Source organism: Semicossyphus pulcher, unplaced genomic scaffold, assembly GCF_022749685.1.
Source record: "Semicossyphus pulcher isolate SPU_LCO1_2020_fin unplaced genomic scaffold, fSemPul1.0.p SCAF_24, whole genome shotgun sequence".
Lineage (NCBI taxonomy): Eukaryota > Metazoa > Chordata > Actinopteri > Labriformes > Labridae > Semicossyphus > Semicossyphus pulcher.
The window spans coordinates 1625654-1646788 of NW_027211698.1; the positions used below are offsets into that span (position 1 = coordinate 1625654).

At 41.7% G+C, this 21135-nt stretch overlaps 1 protein-coding gene across 1 annotated transcript; it reads left to right on the plus strand.

Annotated features, from left to right (window-relative positions):
• Positions 1-13920: 13920 nt before the first annotated feature.
• Positions 13921-20434, plus strand: LOC138603623 (SLIT and NTRK-like protein 5). Its single transcript, XM_069675493.1, has 2 exons — positions 13921-14352; positions 16035-20434. Exon 2 carries the CDS (start codon positions 16093-16095, stop codon positions 18718-18720), a length of 2628 nt encoding a protein of 875 aa, XP_069531594.1. The 5' UTR covers positions 13921-14352; positions 16035-16092; the 3' UTR covers positions 18721-20434.
• Positions 20435-21135: the final 701 nt, after the last annotated feature.

Consider the following 21135-nt stretch of genomic DNA (forward strand, 5'->3'; position numbering starts at 1 on the left):
CCCGATTCCAGATACATACACAGACCGACACACACACACACGTACACGCTTGATTCCAGTATGAGTCAAGTTGCTCTGTCGATGCACCTAGGGGATAGCTTTAGCCACCAGCCGCCAGTCCCCAAATCCACTGACTGATCCGATGCCCAGACTGTCGGGGCCTGTCCAGCCAAAGCACAATTTTTCAACCTTCACTTGCTGCTATGAAGGCTACAAGTACTTTGCACTGTCTGTAAAAGCAGCGAGGGCGAATTAAGAGCAGGAGAAACAGCATTGTGAACAAAACCTTTAATGCGGCTCAAGGAATCTAAGCCAAAGGTAGAATGAGTGACAAAAACGTTGGAACATCAAGCTGTTTAATCATGAAAGCATGAGGGAGCTGGAGTTTGGCACCTGAAGCTTCCTCGGGTTTGAACAAAATATGTGCTTTTGTTTTTGAAGTCTGGCTGTTCCCTTGAACACGGGAGCATCTAAACATTGCTAATTGCTAGGAAATATTGTTTCTGAGTGCGTGTCAGAAGGTTGGCGGCAACAGTTTCCTCTCTGCCGTCTCCCCGTGAGAGGGAATCGTCTGAAGCATCAAGGGTGATGACATATCGAGGCAGCGAAGGCTCAAAACCCTAAAGTAGTCTGTGCCACTTTGTCTGACTCCTGATTCGAGGCGTATAAAAGAAACCGGCTAACTGAATTGATTTGTACATGCTGATATTCTCATTCGTGCTTTTTGAATATACTGTAATTATCTTGACTATTTAAATAGAGGCCAAATGGTTCCTCTAGTGACTTGCAAATCCATTATTGCCTGCCTAATTGGCTTGGCAAGCCTCGCCCCCTCCTTCCCTCGCTTGTTCGCTCAAAGATTAAAATCCAGCAGTGATTTTTAATTTGAAATGGAAGAAAGTGCAGTCAAAATGTTTAGCCCGAACTAAGAGAAAAAGAGCAAGTGAAATCTTATTTAAGTGTTGCAAAGCACATTGTGCATCAGTGAACTCTGCCCCGGATGAAGCAGCATGACTAAGTTTATCTGTTGGTTGAAAAAAAAACCACAGTCTTGGATCTGAAAGCCTTTAAAATTCATGTTTTTTTTCATATGTGTCGAAACCAGCTCTGAAATCCAAAAACATCTCTCCACAAAGAGGTCGTTAAGTGAAACTCATGCTGAGAAATATGCAGAAAATAGTCCCAGTCAGTGCGGAAATGTGATTAAAACAACAGCCTGCGTGTTTGCACAGACCCACATGTGACCTTATGTATCTATTTCTTGTACCTGTTGTTTGCTACCCTGAAGGGCTTCCGTGAAGTGGCAGTTAGTGGTGCTCAGTTTAGATTTCGTGGAAGCTCTTCAGAGTGCTCGGCACGAACCAAAAGTGGAGCTTGTGTTGATTGGGAGAATTTTAATTTATCTAATTATCCGGTGTTTTTCTGGCACTTTTAAGTACAAGGTTTATAGAGTTTGGAGTGAATGGATGCATAATGATGCCTTTCAAAACCATTCACAATCTTTGGGTTTGGTAGCAGTAATTCAGCCCTCCTTGCCCCTCTAAAGGATTGGAGGGTATAGCTAATAGATTAATTAAAGATTTATGAGTTTAAGGACTTTTCTTGGTTATTAAACAGTCTCAATTCGCAAGGATGCAGCTGTTTGACCTACAAAAGCAGGAGCAAGACCATCAGTGACTATTTCTACATGTTATTACCATTGTCTGCCATGCCGGTTGTATCCTCACCAATCTATCCACTGTCACGCTGGATATTACTTAAATACAACAGGCTGATATTGTAACATTTTCTTTGACCATCCTACCAAGCCATAAATTGCTTTTGGCATACTTCTATAGAGACATATAACCGCAACCGAATATTTATCTTAAGGCTAAGCTAGGTGTATGATCGGTTCTTAAACAAAGTTTACAATGTTCACAATCATTGTTGAGTTGAAACAGAGGAGAAATAATTCTTGTGGAATAAACAATATATATTATGGAGAAAAGATCAAACATTCCAACATAAAAATCATTAGAGGAAAGCGCAAAGGAAAAAACCTAAACCTGTCACTTAAGTTTTGGTTTCTGACCCTAACCCTAATGCAAGTTAGACCGTGTCCCAAAAATATAGACCAAAGGGCAAAAAATGAGACACCTTACCCCCAGGCTAAATCAGCTCGAAGACCCATGTTACCATGGTAACAATTAGTGACACCTACTAACCAGTAGCACAACATTTTGAATGTCTTTGGTGGTCCTTTCAACGGTCGAATTAACACTATTTATTGTTGCTGCAAATTTTTTTGGTTGTTGTTACACTCTTGAACTCGCTGAATTTTCCAAGTAAACAACCTTAAAACTGTTCCAATAGACAAACATTTTCTGCTGGGGTTAAAGGACTTGAGTGCTTAGATGCGGTTAAAGTCTGTCTTTGTAAAACCGGCCCCTGTAGTTGGTGATGAGGTACCAGAAACTGCATTGTGCACCGCAATTACAGCTCAAGGAAGAGCTAGGTAACAGTCAATCAGTTAAACTCCCAAGACCTGCACGGACTCTCGGCGTGTCGGCAGACAAAACACATAAACAGCGAAAGACACAGGGAGGAAGGCGATTCAACTCGGTTTCACCTAAAGACGCCGCTGTTATCATTAATTATTTATTTTCTGTTTATTTTCAAAATGCCATTTATTGTAGTTATTGAGAGTAAATGTTACATTTCATGTTGGTTAAATGTAACGTAATCATTGATACCAGTCAGTCCGTTTAGTTTAATTGATAGGTGGTGCTGAAGCTCTGATGTGATTTAATGTACCTTGTTTAGGATTAATATGAAAGTAAAATACTGAAGCAGGCAGTTTAAATTCAGTTTTCTACGTAATTTAAATGAAAACGAGGTAATTATTTGATTTAAATGATACAATAATTAAGACAATATTTAATGTCATTGATTTAGAAATAATAATAATAACAAATTCAGAAAAACTAACAAACTATACAAATGTCTAATTGAAGTAGATTGAAAATAAATGAAGTAAAAGAAGAGTGCATTGTTCCGTGCGTCTTTTAAAAGTGAACCAGGCCATTTTCAAGTTTGGGCACGAGTTTAGTAAAAACTTAAATAACTTCTAATAAATAACTCATCATATTACAATTATTTATGCTACATAGCCACAAATACACACACAACCTTAATGCTATGCTACCTCCAAACATACATACAAAACATGGAACACATAATTAAAAAAGTGTTGCCTTTCCTTGATTCCAAAACACCTGCATTAGCTGGCCATATCAAAATCTTAATGCACCACTTCCGCTGTTGTCCACAGGGGCTGCCAAATCAGCAAATTGATGATTAGTTTAGCTTAGCATTAAGACTGGAGGCTAACAAAGTCCAAAGGCTAACAAAACCCCCTCTTCTAGCGCCTCAAAATAACCGCCCTAAGGTCCTTTGTTTAATCGGAACAAAAACATAATAGGTTACGGTTTTGTGTGCTCAAACTTTATACTTCTATGATCTTTGGCCTTTCATGATCAAGATATAGTTCCTGTACCACGCTTGGGATTTCTTTGTTCTTAATACACTGCACCTGTCCGCATGGCTTTCTGGTGTGTAAGACCTGTGTAGCATATATAACCTGCCCTGAATAAAAGCAGCCTCTTCTCTGACCCTGTTTACAACCTTTAAATGTACTTTATACAAGAAACTGAAAAGGAAATGTATCTGGATGGCTGTAAACAGGTCAGGAAGATGCCTGTAAATAGAAAGCAGATGTTCCGATGTGTTGGGACCTGGTTTTCCATCAACTTTATAGCAGTAGTTTGAAAATATCTGATTCCCAGCGCTTTTGGAGTTCATGCACATTTATGATTTGGAACCCCTATCGAGCCACAATCTGAACATATTTCCTGCCCGCATTAGAATTTCATTTCCGGATAGCATTCCCATTTTTATAGAGAACATTCTCACTGCACAGCATGATATCCTTGCCTTGCTGTGATACAAATTTAATCCATATCCTCACCGTTTACTTGGTGGCAGTTTTTGGTATTTTCTTCTTTTGCCTTGTTTGTCATTGCAAGAACTTACAAATGGACTGCTCCAGAGTAGTTTTCCAAAGAGAACAGCAGTGCAATCAGTGTTAATAGTGTGTTTTGTAGATTAGCAATCCAAGCTCTTTTATATAGATTGTGTCCAGCGTTTGAGAGTGGAACTAAATAATGAGGCAAACATCTTAAAAGCAGCAGCATGGATTTAGCTCGCTAATGATTGGTTTCCTGACAGAATGATTAACACACAGGTCGGTCAGTTAAACTTACAAAAGCATACTTTGTTGCCTGCGCATCAGGCCCTAAAGTGCTCTCATAACCTTAAAAGCCTTCATGCTCGCTGACTACAGTCAAATGAATGGACTTGACTCAGTTATGGTTCGTTGCTTTTGTTCCCCAGCGCAGGGAGCTAATAAGTCAATCCCATCCACTCCCTGATACAGTGAGGATGCACTTATCGCATTGTCAGCAGCTCGTTTCATTAAGGCCCCCTTGGTTAAGTTTGCATGTTACCGATTCAACATTTTTAAATTACCTTGCTCACGCTGACTCGAGCCAAGTCATGGTGAAAAACAAAGAGAAGGGCTCCCTGTGCAACCCCTCAGCCTGCTTTGACCATCAATCATGGCTGTCAGAGCAGCTGGGCCTTCGCTCTTTGGTGGAAACGCACACCAGAGCTCTACATCATCCTGAGCTGTGATGAATGCGCAGGCTGTAGCCCCGGTGCTTTTGATTAGAGGGCCGTGCCATCGACAGGTTGCATCATGACAAAAGATAATGTCTTTTGATGCGGTTAATGCACAGAAACTAAATAAAGTCATGCACAGTTGGAGGAGCATTCTCTCTCTTAAAGCTGGATAAATATCTTATATCCACTGAAAAAGGTCCAATGAATTACTGAGCTTGCTTGAATGTATGCAGGAAAGACTGTAGTCCAGTTGAATCCCATATTGCAGTGAACTCTTGACATTGCAGCAATAACCTCAAGACACTGAAGTGGGCATTGAGTTTGAAGAGTTTGGTTCATCAGTTGTTCACCAATGCCTGCATAATTTGGAAATGATTGGTCACAGTATCTACCTACAAGTAGTAATTTGGTTACAAAATGAATGGTGTGTAGTTAAATATGGTTTTTAGTATTTGGTCCGAACAGTGGTATTACAATCTCATGTGGGGACAAACAACATCAGGGAACAAGTGGGACTTTGGGGCTTGCAAAATAACATCCATACAAACGTTCATCATGAAATCTGTGTAAAACCATAACACAATTCCATACGCAATAGAAAACAGATCATAAGCATACAAAGCTTCTAATTTGCATTAAATAACCAAAGATAAATATGCTATCGCAACCCAAAGAGAGTGCAGTTAGGCAATCAAATACACAAAATGCGAAATGCACCCCTGGCATTGTGGTGAAACCACGATAAAGTGATCAAATACTGCCATGAAATGTCTGGCATGAAACAAAAAACACCAAAATCCAACCTATTTTGAAACTATAGGATTGTGGAGGCATGAAACTGCCAAAATCAAACATGAATAAATAAAAAAATATAAATAAATGGATATGCCATTAAATGCATATTTAAAAAAATAAGGCTTTATTTAGGCAGTGATTAATGATAGAATGTGACTTAAATCGATATTTCTGATTTAAGAAATGTCAATGTAAATAGGTCCTAGGATTGAATACAACTCATGTCAATCATATGGGTAAACAATGACTGGAAGCACCATTGTTGAGCATAAAGTGACAGCTTGTTTTTAGTCAAAAAACCTGCCGAATGTTGAAATGAAATATTCATCTACCAGTCCAACGCTATTTTCCGCATCCCTAGATAATCAAAAGAAGCCCAGCTGGGCAGAAACCAGCCCAGTCTGGCAACACTGATGGAAACTTTCCCCCTCCGCATGTGTTTGTTTTGGGTGGATAATTTAAGTATTGATTTGTGTTTTGAATACCTTTGTGTTTAGTGTTGAGTTTGATGTATGAAGGGTTTTCACATTTAAGCTATTAAAAAGGCCTGAAGAGTCTGTAGACATGCTGGCTGCTTTGTGAGGCTGCACTCAGGCACACAGTGGAGCTTCATGCTGGTAACATGCTCACAATGAGAATGTGTTGATGTTAATTTGGTATATTGTTTACAATGTTAATCATGTTAGCTTAGCATACTAGTGCTAAGATTTGCAAAGAGCATATACATTTTGGGTATTCACTCATATTGGACAAATTGACAATTTGGCCTGATCATGGCTAAAGAAAAAAGAAATAGAGTGATCAAGACATACATTACAGTTCATTCAAAGGGGAGCATGAACATTTGTAGCAAGTGTAGGCAATTCTATGGAAGCCCTAAGTGGACAAGCATTCATACATTTTAATGACTCTGTTTTTCTGTGATAACAAGTTATTTCTGGTTGTTTTCTCGAGATCTTGTATCCCCAGAGTTGCAACTGAATTGAATAAATACAATATATGGCTGCTTAGGGCTTCGTACAATCCATCCATTGAACCATACAACTAAGATGGCTAAAATCACAGGATTAAATAGGAGGGGTAGGGAATTAAATGATGTCATCACGTCAAGGATAATTTATATTATCGTACATTTGGCAAAAGTTGTAAAGAAAGGATAAAAAAAAAAAGGTATTTCGGAAATTAAACAATGTTTTACTGCCGGAAATTGTTTGACTTGTGTGACTTTCTCTCACTTCCTGTTGCTGGCCTCAATATGCCCTAGCATATTCCAGGATGTTATTTTCCAGGCAGTGAAACCTTTTATCCTCTGTGTCAGAGTAATCCACTAGTCAGACCCAAGGACATTATAATTCTGTCTGTCGGATGTGGTAACTATAACATTGGAGTAGCCAAAGAGGCATTTTATATCAAAGATTTGTGTTGATATTTGTTTTTGTGTGTTAAATATACAGCTAGTGTTCATTGCATTTGCTGTTGTGATAGCTGCATTTAATGTGGCTCTGGGAGGATGGAATCTATTTAGTGTTATGATTGGTTGAGTGACACCAGCACACAGCAATACAACGCTTTCACTTCCCAATGCTATCCATCCTTGGTTGTCCCATTAGCCTTCATTCCATTACAGGGCCAAATAGGGCTTCCAGGGCTTAGTCATTGTTTATGTAAAGCAATTTCTCCCGGAGAAATCTTCCGTAATTCTTCACTGCATCTTGTTATCAAGCCGAGAAGATGTGCCAGTTGGATTGTACTGTCAAGGGAAAATTGTTTTCTAATTTCATATTATCAGGATTGTGAATGGATCCTGGCCCCAAACACCCGTCTAGACCTGGTGGGTTATGACGGAAATTGCTAACAGCACCAATTGGCCTGTGGACACACAAGGCGGATGAGACCTCCCAAGTTAATCAGAGCACAATACATGTCAGGCTCTCTGCTGACAAAGGAATTTGCCTTCTATTATGGCAGACAGTAAAGATTTCCAATACATGTCCTGCATGATGATAGGTCTGAATGTTATGTTGCTGATGTTACATGCTAAGGTAGTTAAGGCCTTTAGCTTCGCTTTGAAGCCGTCATATTAAGACGTTAGTACAGTTACATGATGGTGCTTCCAGTCTGCTTTTTGTTGCTTTTTATGTCTCCGTCAATGTCACTATGACAGCATAATGCTTCATATTGTCACTCCAATCCAAGTCTTATTTATTTAGACCCCGAGGTACTTGTATGAATCCATCCTCCTGTTTCTCTGGTAATCCACAACAAGCTCTTTGATCTTGCTAATATTGAAGTCTCTAAGTGATGGCAGCACATTTCTCATTGGAAACTACTCACTGGAATCATACATGTCCCTGTAGTATTAATTTCAATTTCGCCAAAACATACACTTAATACCTTTTGTTTAATTACTCCAACATCTCGAGTCTACACAGACAGAAATGTAACTTCAACTTGACTAGTTGGCGGAGGCCTACAACCTCAAGGCGGTAATTCTAGTTTGTTGCTTTTTTTCTGAGCTGACCTCATGTACTACACGGATACAGAGTAGGAAATCACACTTGGTGGCTTCATATTTATCCACAACAAAAACCTACACTAACTCCATTTATCAAACAGAACTGTAAAATTAAATGTATTCCATGAAAGATTTGGTCTAAACATGCCGTTGTCGAATCAATTACAAGCCCAACAAATGGTGCATCGCTGTATTGTATGTCCTCACTGAGATGTTTCTTTAAGACACATTTCATTATTTCCCTGCCTACTCCTTTTGGCTCATCGCCTGTCCACCAGAAGGCTTTTATTTTGATATCGCACAGTCCCCAACTTGGATAAGAATGCCATCAAAACTTATTATGAACAGTTCATGTTTATGCTGCTCTGAATAAGTTTGTTTGTCAAAGCGCATTGTACTTTTCCGTGTCCAAATGAAAACAAAATGTTCATTCTTGCTGCCTGAAAAGCACATTATGTGAAGATGGAGCGTGCTCTAATTGCATTACCTGCACTAAACCCCTGTTCTGCTTCATAAATGCTTGTCTGGCACAGTCGCGCAGCTGTAACGTGCCAACAGCACCAAACCATGCCAAGACGCCAGCTAAACTTCAATTCAAAATAAAGCTGAAACAACTTTCAAAAAATGGATGGATTTCAGCTATTCGACCTTAGCTTAGCTACAGTACAGTATGCTCTGCATTACTAAGCAGCTGCTAATGGTGATGACATTATCAGAGGAACATCTTTCATGGCATTGTTTAAAGAAACAGTCAGGTTCATGCAAAAGATACATGTTACAGTCCCCATAGCATGAACTTTAATTAGCATTTAATTACTTAATCATTTGTTCCAGGCCTGATTATAATATAATGTGTTTAATTCAGCTGATCTATGATAATAGCTTCCGTGTTTGTATGAACCCATTAGCCTTTGTGATGAAGGGATGTCATGTTAATGCACACACACAGGAACAGCCTTGTGTGTGGTAATACAAGCGGTGTTAGGAGAGCGACTCTCCCAATAACTTCACACTGGGAAAAGTTGCACTTTAGCAACCTGAGAGAGAAATCTAGTAGGTAAACTAAAGCTACATAGAAAAGTAGTCCAAACGTCTTTGAAGAAATGATGGGTGTATGTGCAAGGATTGTCCACTCTAGTTTTAGTCTCACTTTAGTCTCAGTCTTATCTCTGACTTACATATTTGTACTTAGTCTTGTCACAGTCACCGACAAAGAGGACTCAGATTTTATTTCAACACTAGTCGAGACCACAACTGTCTAGCTCACTGGGAGACACCTTGTCGTGTTGTGTTATAGAGGTTTTTTTCTCTTGACATACATCTGAAAATGTGGGATCGTCTTAAATTCGGGGTCTAGACTTTAAAATGCCAATGACACTTATGTGAAGCGAGTGTACCCCTCATGACTGAGGCCAGCTGTCATTCACGACTACAGTGCCTGGGGGGAGAAAGACAGAGAGACGCGGTGATCGTGCAGGCAAAGTGGCTTAAAAGTCGGCCAAGTTAACCAACAAGTGAGACGGAGTTATGATGCCAATTTTAATAATTGATATCAATGCAGCAGAGTCATATGACAACTGCCAAGAAATGCGGGTAATGTCTAAAGTCCAGTTCTTGAAAGTCTAGGTCTCGTCTCGGACTTTAACACAATTTGACTCTCTCTTGTCTCAGACTAAGAGGACTCAGGATACTTTATTTCGAGACTAGACAAGACCGCAACTGCAGGGACACCGTATTCAATTGCAGCTAGCATTGTGACATCATTAACTCACTTATTACTTGATTTTTTTTTTGTTTTTGGTGTGATGTGAATATTTCTGATGAATTTACGAGGCGCCTACTGTTTTCTAGTTGTAAGTGAGTCTTGCACTGGTCTCGTCTTGACTCTCAATCCCTTCTTATTTCGGCCTCGACACACTCTGGTAATAGTCATTACTTGGCCTCGCACCTAAATCTGTCCTAAACAAGACAATCCTATCTGGGATTACTGAGGAACACAATGGCCCAAAGTTTGTGAGTGTTGTAGCAACTACAAAGCGGCCATTGAACTATTAAATCTCTATGCAAACATGAATGTAGTTGGACCACGACCAAGGCCCTGCAAATGACAGACGTGAAACTCTGTATGCACATGAAATCATTCTCTGAGAACGCACAGTGTGCAGACAAACTTTTAATGCAACAAAGTTATATCTATAAAACTTCCACAAAAACACACACCGCCATCATCATCCAAGGGTATCTACCTCTCCCATCAGCAGTACACAAAGTCGTTTTAGGACAGCGTCTCCCCTCTCTTTGATGCTCCGATTCCTCTCAGGGGAGCCGGTCCCTTCCAGAGGGAAGGAGCAAACACCCCGCTGCACTAGTTTCTCGTCGCTGTATTCCAGCCGGGGCTCCGTAGATACAGATTTGTCCATCCCCAAAGGATAGACCACTGTTAATACGATTACAGAGCTTGAGACTTTAAGATAATTCAAAGCATCTCCACAGCTAATTCCGGTAAGGCGGCATGCATGCCACATCCGCTTATATTGTCGCTCCTCACATGCTAAAGAGAGCATAAGAGTTGACTTATTACCACACAATACTGACTAAGTGGGAAATCTCTTTGGACATGGCAGCCCACCATATGCTAGATTTAATTCGATTTTCTATTCAGGGGTTTAGTTAAGTGCTTTAAGAAAGTTTTATGTCCCACAGCGAGAGGGGAAGAGGGCAGCTGTGGCTTTGACTCGATTTGCTCTTTCAACAAGGGCCAAATAAGCCATGATTTGGTGAAATACAGAGCGCTTACAGCTACATGGCAGCATTAGCAGGCTCGAGTATTTGGTGCAAAACTGGATTAAGCCTAATCCTGCAGTACATTCACTTCTTTCAATGCAGATCTCTTGTAAATGTGTGTTTTTCCGGGACTATAGGCTTAATCCATGGAAAGAGATATGAGGTGTAGTGATGATTGTTTGCTTGACCTTGTTTGAGTGATGTAACTTTAATACCCACTGTGCTCAGTTAAAATGGGTTAAAGGCTATCCTCGGCAGGGATGTGTAGCATTTTGAGTTGACAGATCAAGCCTGTTAATCTAAATCACACTACTGGAATTCTACTGGAACTACCACAATGGCTATGGAGGTTTCTTGTGCATTAATTAGTGCATATAATTTTGAAAAGCTAAATATAAAGAATAAATAGATCTGTCCTAGGTCTGCCTAACCCCTGACAACAACGCTGAAGCCAGTATGTTCTCCTCCTGAAATGAGTGAGAGAGACAGGAAGTGAGTGTGTGCGCATGAGTTACCAGAGTGAACGGGGATCGGAACAGTAAGGCCGTGTGTGTAATTAAGCCACATACTCCTCAAGACTGAAGCGGCGCTCCAGTGTCTTTCTTCCTGCTCGCTGCTGTGTGCGTACAGAGTTAGCCCCGAAGCTAGCGGCAGCTTCGGCCCTGGGACATACTGATGTGCTTTCCGTCGGAACGCTGAAGCGGGAAAGGCTAACATTCGAATTTGGTCATTTTAACTTTTTCCTTTGCTGATCAGAAGCTATTGGGTGCACCTGTGATGTTCTCCCTCAGCTGATGGCAATGAGAGGCTATATTAGGAAGCGGGGGTTTCCCTTTTTAGTTGTTTTTTTTGTCTCCAGCGAGTCAACACCATCAGCTCTCTTTCTGTGTTTCTGAGTGAAAATCTAAGTTGAGTGTGTGTTTAAAGAGGTGTTATTCCTTTGGCCAGAGACTCCCACTTCTCCTTTGTTTTGGGTTCTATTCTTTCGTTCGTCTATCAGTTTGATAGAATCAGTGGGTGGCTGTGTGGAGTTTTATTCCCACCGCCACCTTTTAGAAACCCAAAGGGCTCATTTTGCTTTGACCCTTTTTGGACATTTTGTTTGGTTAGTTTCCCAAACCGCGACCCCTTTTGTTTTGTTTCCAAGGAAACCTAACAGTAACTTCTTGCTTGGCTTTAGCTCAAAGCTAAAGCTAGGTTTTAAATTTTAAGTATAAAATTTTAAACAATGCCGTGTATCTTCAAAAGCTGGTAAAGGGGACAAAAAGGGTTGTGATTGAATATCATCACAGCTGAATCCTTAGAATCACAGCCGTGCTGATATTTGGTATAACATCACTCCCTCTCGTGTGATATTGCTTTTATACGACAGTGTAACAAGTGGCAAATAGTACTTTTTGCTCCACCAACCCAACTAGTTCCACAACTTAACTGAAACTGGATTTTGTTGCCAAGCAACACTTTGCTTTGACCCTTTTTGGACATGTGCAAACCGCGACCCCTGTCCTTCAGGTTTTGTTTCTGGGGAAACGTAACAGTAACTTCCTGCTTGGTTTTAGCTCAAAGCTAAAACTAGGTTCGAAATTTTTAACAATAAAATAACAAGGAAAATGGTTGCTCGGTAACGATGCCGCGTATTTTCAAGAGCGGGGAAAGGGGACAAAAAGGGTTGTGATGCTATACTGTCAGCCGTGCTGATATTCGGTATAACATCACTCCCTCTCGTGTGATATTGCTTTTATACAACAGTTAAACAAGCGGCACCCACAGCTGACTTTTTGCTCCACCACCTTAACTGAAACTGGACTTTTGTTGCCAAGCAACCCAAACATTCTCCTGCACTCTGTGTCTACATGTCACCACAGATCAGCTGTCTTTTATTATGCACATTTATCTGTTTTCATTTATCATCAACCAGTGAAATAAGAGTCTGTTATGTGATTCAGAGGTTCCAGCTTGATTAATGTAGACATACACGGTCTGCTGTAATTTTAATTAACAGTATTCAGAGCACCTGGCTGCGGCTGAGTGATACACAGAGTAAAATGTCCCGATGTTGTACTCTATATGCAACTAATTCTATTTATAAATACGTTTGTGTTTTTACCCAGAAAAACTTTTAATGCTTTTGTGTGTTTAATTCTATTGTAAGAGAAAAACACACACATTAGGGAAGAGTTAGGGTCCTGTCATTCTTTTATTGCAACAGAGTTAGTACACAGCAAAAATAAAATAAAAAATGACCACCTTGGTTGTGTAAAGGCAGGTGTTCAGTTAAATATTCCAGTAGTGCACAGCATTCTGCAATCATTTGAAACCTGTCTTTCAAGACGGAATAATAAGCAGACATTATAAATGCCAGGATGAGTGTCAGGGCAGTGTGCTCCCCGCCTCTCTTCATGGAACTATTATGGCATTATAAAAACAAAAAGGAAAAAGGCTCCATACGTCCAGTTGTGACTTTCAAAAGCATGGAAATGAGACGCTCGCTTTGGCGGAAAAACAGCCAAAGCGCTGAGTGACAAATCAAATGACGGTTGCTGCTGAATTAAAACGCACTGACTTCCAAAGTGCAGCCTGGAAACGCAAGCCTGCCAAGACGCCTTTTTCATCATTGTGCTGCCCTCTACGGGTCTTCTTCCAGCCTCCTTCTCTCCCCCGTAACTCCCCCCACCCTTTCCACATTACCATACCCCCTTAAAGAGTATTGCACGCATTAAATTGCTTTTCATTTCCGCGCTGTGACAGTCCTGAGATTGGGGGATTTATGCGTTTTTACGAGTGATTCCAGCTGTCATACTATGGTAATTGTTTCATAATATGTTTATCGCTGTAGGGGATGCGCTGGTTTGCACCAACCAAGATCAAGTTCCACTAGTTGAAACGTTGGTGGGAAGATAAAGCATAAGGATATCTTATGACCAATGCAGGACTGGAGGAAGGGGATCGGATTCTTGCTTTTGAGGCAGAAGCTGGAGGAACGTATCCACTGATCTCCGGTCGATTTGGACGCTCCTGCGATTGAAATAAAAGAGACCTTGGGCAGATCTATACATAAACTGGTACAAGCCGCACCACTGGCAGCAGACAAGGGGATTCGTGCCTCCTCTCCTCCGCTTCGCCAGTGCGCATGGATGAAAGTCACAGTTAAAATGCATGCGGCAAGTCCTGTCTGATGTGGGATTACGGAGTTTTTATTCGCCCCCTTTTCTTCACCATGTTCGAACTTTGGTTTTGGCTCTTTTTCCGAGATGATGCTGCTAATTTCACTCGCTGCTGGAAGAATACAGGATCCCGCTTTGCCGCGCTGGCTGGCACGTTATTGGCCTGAATGAGACTGTATGTGTGCTCTCCGATCGCCTGGTTTATGGAGCTAAACACCGAGGAGACTTGACTTTAAGGATTTTTTTTTTTCCATTTTTGACAGCCGACGGAAGGGCGGGCGGTGAAATCCATGTTTTCTGTGAGGTTGGAGCAAAAAGAAGGCGCACAGCCGTGATTTTCGGGATGCTTTGGCGTTTACCGGGATCAGAACGGTAAGAGGACAATGTTTTTTCTTTCTCTGTGTCTGCGCTGAGGCGTTTTAACATTTCGGGGATCTGTCCGTGGTGCTGAAATCCCTTTCTCCCGTTCAGTTGCATTGCTGAAGTTGATCCGGATTTTAAAATGCTGTTAAGCAAGGTGTCTGCGGCTGCTATGGCAATAACAAGCACAGAGCCTGCATTTTTATGCTTACATTTATCATCACAGTTTTATTCGTTCCGAATAATGTTCCGTTGCTTCCGCGCGGGGACGCGAAGCGAAGATAGGCGCTCAAGTTATCTATATTATTTCCACAGGCGGTGGGCATTTCTCGAGGTTATGGTAATAAACTCAAAAAATAAAAAATGTGATGAAAGTGCGTGCACCGCTTACAGAGAGCACCCATGCAGCAAAGAGCGTGTCCTTGTATGTTAAAATGCGCATACTTGGGGAGATTTACTCGGTCGATGTGTAGGCTTTTGTGTTCTTTTTAAGGAGCGCAAATGTGTGTGTGAGCTTGTGTGTGTGTGTGTGTGTGTGTGTATGTCTATGCGCGTGAGTCTGTGCACGCGCAATCACGCGTCTGTGGCGGAGAGAGAGAGAGAGGGGAGGGAAAGATAGAGGGAAAGAGAGAGAGAGGGAGACTATCTGTAACCTTCTATATAGCAGATGCCTTACAGAATACTTGATTATAGATTTATTTACCCCCCGTCAAAATGCTATTTCGATCAGAGATGCGCCATGAGATCATCAACACTTGCTTATTCGCCTTTGATCAACTCCTCTCATTTCTTTTTTCGCCCGTGGGCAGAAGAAGGGCTGCGACTGTCGCCTTGTAGGCTGATATTCACATTTTCGATCGCAGGCCGGATTTTAAGATGAACGCGGACTGCTTCTCTCAGCCGATCCGTTTATGAGAGCCGGCATATTTTTTTTCTTTCTTTCTTAACCCCGGATCGTTTGAATCATAACAGGCGCATAAATTCCCCGTCCTCATGTTGTTTGGACGGAGGCGGAGAGAAGGGATCCGACAGTTTCCCCACTGTTACCAAGTCGTCGGGTATGCGGGGTGAGTGAGAAATCTTTATGTGCGGAGATAGGAGTTGCATCTTGGCGATTTTAATGTTAGTTTGGAGAAAAGAGTGCATCCTAAAAATAAAAAAAACAGGAGACGCGACATGATATCGCACGACGCGATGAGGCATGAGATATTTTGACAGTGCGCCTTTATTTGTGGTCATTCTCAAGGGATTGAATTAGTAAATGACCAGATGTATGAGTCTGCACACGGAGGATGGCGAAGGCTTTTTTTTCCCTCCCAAGATGGATTGGAATTCAGGCGAGCTATCAAAAATGCGCAGTGGCCATCCACCGCGGGTAGTTGTGTTATCAACTTGATTATATATTATCGAAGTATGCATTTGTTAGAGATTCATCCTCATCGCTTTCTTTTCCTGACACCCTCAAAACCGAAATGATGCCGACATTAAACATCTGCATAATGAGCGAGCATTAATAGGCCTACTTGTCTCTGCCTGTGTGTGTTTGTTATGAATGTCTTGTGCATACTTGTTCATCAGAGGGGGGTCGGCTCCTTCAGGAGTCGATTATGTATGCATTTTGTAAATACTGCACTTGTTTTACATAGTCTTTGCATTGTATCAAACAGAAACCGTCCTTTTCTTTTCCTCCTTAGATGACACCTCATACTGGTACCGCACTTGAGTGAGCTGGGGCATCCTCTCCCAGGAAAAATGCATATCTGGATCCTAAAAATAATCCTTCTGATTGCATCATCTCTGAGGCTGGTCGAGATGTATGACAATTATGGGGAGATCTGTCGAAACCTGTGTACATGCGAGGAGAAGGAAGGGATCCTGACGGTGAGCTGCGAGAATCGGGGGATCATCAGACTGACGGAGGTCAGCCCAGTGCATTTCTCCATGTACCACCTCCTGCTGACAGGGAACCTCCTGAAGAAGCTGTCAGTCAACGATTTCATCAATTACACAGGGGTGACCATCCTGCACTTGGGGAACAATGATATCTCAGAGATAGAGTCAGGTGCCTTCAATGGACTCCAGGGATTAAAAAGGTTGCACCTGAATAATAACAAGATTGAAGTTTTGAGGGATGACACCTTTGCAGGACTGGAGAGTTTGGAATATCTACAGATTGATTATAATTACATCACCAATATAGAGCCCAACGCCTTGAGCAAACTGCACCAACTGACAGTGATGATTTTAAACGACAACCTGCTTTCTGTCATGCCCCCAAATATCTTCCGGAATGTCCCGCTTACGCACTTGGACCTGAGGGGGAACCGGTTAAAAATGTTCCCTTACATCGGCCTCCTGGAGCACATGGACAAAGTTGTGGAATTACAGCTAGAGGAGAATCCGTGGAATTGCTCCTGCGAGCTCATTGCTCTGAAGGCTTGGCTGGAGAGTATAGCATATACGGCTCTGGTAGGAGAAGTGGTATGCGAGACACCGTTCAGGCTCCATGGTAGGGACCTGGATGAGGTGTCCAAACAGGAACTCTGCCCAAGAAGACCCCTAGAAGAAACAGTCAGGCCCGCACCCCCAAGCAGCACTAATGGATATTATCAGACCACACCTGCTGCAGTCACAGCCTCTGCAACCTCCTCGGCTGTATTTAGGTCCTCTTCTAGGCCTACCAAGGGCACAAGGCAATTCAACAGAACTAGGTTAAAGCCCACTTCCCGAATACCAGGTGGTAACCCTTACAATTATGGCCCAATTATTGCTTTTCAGACCAAATCTCCTGTGCCTTTGGACTGTCCCACTGCCTGCACTTGTAACCTGCAGATATCTGAAATCGGGCTTAATGTCAACTGTCAAGAGAGAAAGATTGAAAGCATTTCCGATCTAAAACCCAAGCCATACAATCCTAAAAAGATGTATCTCACTGGAAATTACATCCCTGTGGTACGGAGATCAGATTTTGTTGATGCCAGAGGATTGGATTTGCTTCACTTGGGAAACAACAGGATAAGTCTGATCCACGACCGGGCTTTTGGGGATTTAACCAACCTGCGTAGGCTGTATTTAAATGGTAATCTCATGGACAGGCTTACAGGAGAAATGTTTTTTGGTTTGCAGAACCTGCAGTACCTTTATTTAGAGTACAACAAAATCAAGGAGGTTGATGCGGGCACTTTCCGCTACCTCCCTAATCTCCAGCTGCTTTTCCTCAACAATAACCTCCTGAAAACCTTACCTGTGGGCATCTTTTCCAGCCTCTCCCTATCTAGGCTTAATCTGCGCAACAACCATTTTCAAAACCTGCCTGTGAGTGGTGTTTTAGATCAGCTGAAGCTGCTGGTGCAGATAGATCTGTTTGAAAACCCTTGGGACTGCTCTTGCGACATAGTGGGGATGAAGATATGGCTGGAGCAGCTCAGTGCAGGAACTGTGGTTAACGAGGTGGTGTGTGAGACGCCCAGACGCCACACAGGAATGGATGTACGCTCGATCCAGTCAGAGCAGCTCTGCCCGGACTACTCTGATGCTTACGTCTCGCCAACTCCCCCAACGGAAGAGCCAATGGACGACAGAGTCGTCACCACAAACGCCCCGCAGAAGTTCGACACTCCCAGCAGCACTGTCCCGCTCTCTGTCCTAATCCTCAGTCTCCTGCTTGTTTTCATCATGTCCGTCTTTGTGGCAGCTGGGCTGTTTGTTGTGGTCATGAAAAAGCGCAAAAAGTCTCAAAGTGACCGCACTAGCACCAACAATTCAGATGTCAGCTCGTTTAACTTGCAGTACAGCCTCTACAGCAACCGATCAGGCCCAAAAGTTAAGGCCCCAGCCGGTCACGTCTACGAATACATCCCCCACCCCATGGGTCATATGTGCAAAAACCCCATTTACAGATCACGAGAAGGGAACACAGTTGAGGATTACCGTGACCTCCATGAGCTCAAGGTCACATACAGGAGTACCCCGGATGATGACAGGGATAGCAGTACGATGAGGAGCCCTGCGTACAGTGTAAGCACCATCGAGCCACGTGAAAACCCCTCCCCTGTCCCGGATGCAGACCATTTCTTCAGAGGCATCCTCGAGCAGGATAAGCAACCCCCCCATCCGTCAATGGCATCCATTCCAGCAGGTGCCAATTTAGAGTACAAGTACACAGGGCCTGTGTCGTACACGTACAACCCAAATTTTGATGTCAGACGTCAGTTCTTGCACCCGGAGAGGATAAGAGAAACAGTGCTCTATGGCACAGCTCCCAGTACTGTTTATGTTGAGCCCAACAGAAATGAATATTTGGAGCTAAAAGCTAAACTTCAGTCTGAGCCCGATTACCTCGAAGTTCTTGAGAAACAGACCACCTTTAGCCAGTTCTGAGCAACAGAATCACTGACGTAATGAAGCATTTTCTCTCTAGACCCTCCTTGAAACTCTGGCTCAGTTTTTAGGGTGCCTTGGCACAACACAAACAAGCAAAAGCAAAGGAGTTGAAACGGGGTGTGCCGAACAATCTTATTCTTATTTCTGAAACATGACATTACAGGAATGGATACAGCTTTCTGAAACATGGATGAACAAAATTGCTCTACTTAACTGATGATGCAAAATCTATTTTTCTATGGTGAAGATCGAATAACACACAAAATGTAAGTGTACAGGTAAATCTTACCCAACTTTCATTTTCAGGAATATAACCATACATAAGGTATATTGTGAATCAGAAAAGAAATGTTTATAAGAATCACTCCTGGACAAAAACACTGTACAGCAGATCATCAAAACTGTGTAGGACTATTTTCTGCTGTAGTCTGTAAGTAAGTATTTATTGATATAATCTGCCATGTCTTTTCAAAACTTTTGATTCTACATCAATATTACCTGTGTCATCATACTCCATGATCCTCTGGAAAAAAGGCTTATGTTTGTAGTTTCATTTACTGTAGCTCTGCATTGTAAAAGTGGCTTTTTTTGAGAGTGGCACACCCCCAATGTTCAAAAAAGACTGCGTCATTTGAAGAAGATGAAAAAAAAAAAAGTGTCTTTGTATGCTTTCTGCACTTTTTGGAATTGGAAGGCGAGTTAGCCTTCATTGAGCTCTCATAAAGGAGATTATTATATTAAAAATGAATATGGGTATTCATTCTTAATATGTAGAATTGATATGTTATCAAACAAAATTCAGAAAATATTTGAAGTATTAATTATGTTGTGTAATACTGATATTTTAATCAATGTAACACCTATTTTTATACAAGCATTCGCAGATTCTCTATCCCTTATCGATTTCATTTGTTCTGATTGCTTTGCACTTATTGCACTATATTGACCAAACTATGTTATTGTCATCAAATAAACATGATGTCAGGTTCATATAGTGTGCTTATGAGGAAGGTTGGTTGGACGTGATATAAAGGAGAGCACTCTAATATCTGGTTTTCACATTCAAATTATGATTTTATACTTGGAATTTTCTAATCAAATTATAAGACCTGCCTATGTTGTGGACTTAGTTAAAGCATATAAAGATACAGTATACATTGCTCACTCAAAGGGGAAGCTAGTGTCTCAGTGAGGATTACAATCAATGGGTTTCGATCAATGAGCATTATCTGAGGCTGTCCCTTTGCAATTATACCATGAAAACAGCAACCACACATACCGCCTGGCAAGCCATGACTTTGTCATTTATATAAACATCATTAGAGTTGACTTCAAATTACATGCTATTTTAGCAATATGACAAAGTCAATTGGTTTATGCATTGATGGGTGATTACGACGCACAGCGACGTCTCAAGCATTTCTAATTCTGTCTCTTTTGACTGGTTATTTGCTTTATTTAAAGAATATAAATTAAGTAAATATGTTTTTTTTAATCTTTAAAGCACTTTTTTTTTGCTGAAATCACATCCCTTTTTCTAGGCAAGAATACTGTCATGTTTTGAAGTGTATTGTTAAGAGTTTTTTGTTATTAAAAGGAAGAGAGAAAAAAAAGGCCTTTTGGGAGGTATCAGAAATGCTGGCTGGAGGGGCGTGTCAGTGTCTGTTTGATTGACAGCAGCTGGCAGCCTGCTGGAGTGATTGCGTTCCACCTTAGGGAAGACAGAGTAAACAAACTCATGCTGCTGTCTGCATGTCCCGGGCAGATATAGCGTGCTGTTCATGGTATTGAAAAGTAAAAAGCCCCACCAACGTCTTAAGTGAACTGAGTTGACTTTTGCGAGCTACGTTTACCTGCTGTTTAATGTGCTGCGGCTAAGCGGCTAATTAGCGCTAATCTAGCCCGGAAAGTGGCGTTAGCCGTGCACTTTTTTTTTTCTCCCAGTGAATGTTTTCTTGCTCACTGGAAAAGGTGCAGAACAAGATGTTCAGTCTGTAGCTCCTGTGGCTGTCTGGTTCACTTTGCTATCTACTTTGATGGATGTCACATAAATGCAAAATTAAGGGGCATTTTTTTCCCACAAATACGCAGGAGATGTGTTTTAAAGATTAGATATGGATGCTGAGGCGAACAAAAAAAGGCGCAATTTAATTGCAGTAGGACTTTAAGTTACTCCTCAATTGACCCACTTAGATCCAGTATGCAAAGTAGGCCTATAAAAATGCAAAGGATGCACTGTGCCTCCATTTTCAGTGTGCGGTGAGCATCACCATTTAGGAATCCAATGTTCCCTCTCTGAGACGGGCAGGGATCTCTCTAGAGAGGAGCCTCGTTGGACACCTTAATCGGCCCCCTTTTTTTCCTAATTCAGAGGAATTATAGGACTGTGTAATCACCGTTAAAAAACACAAT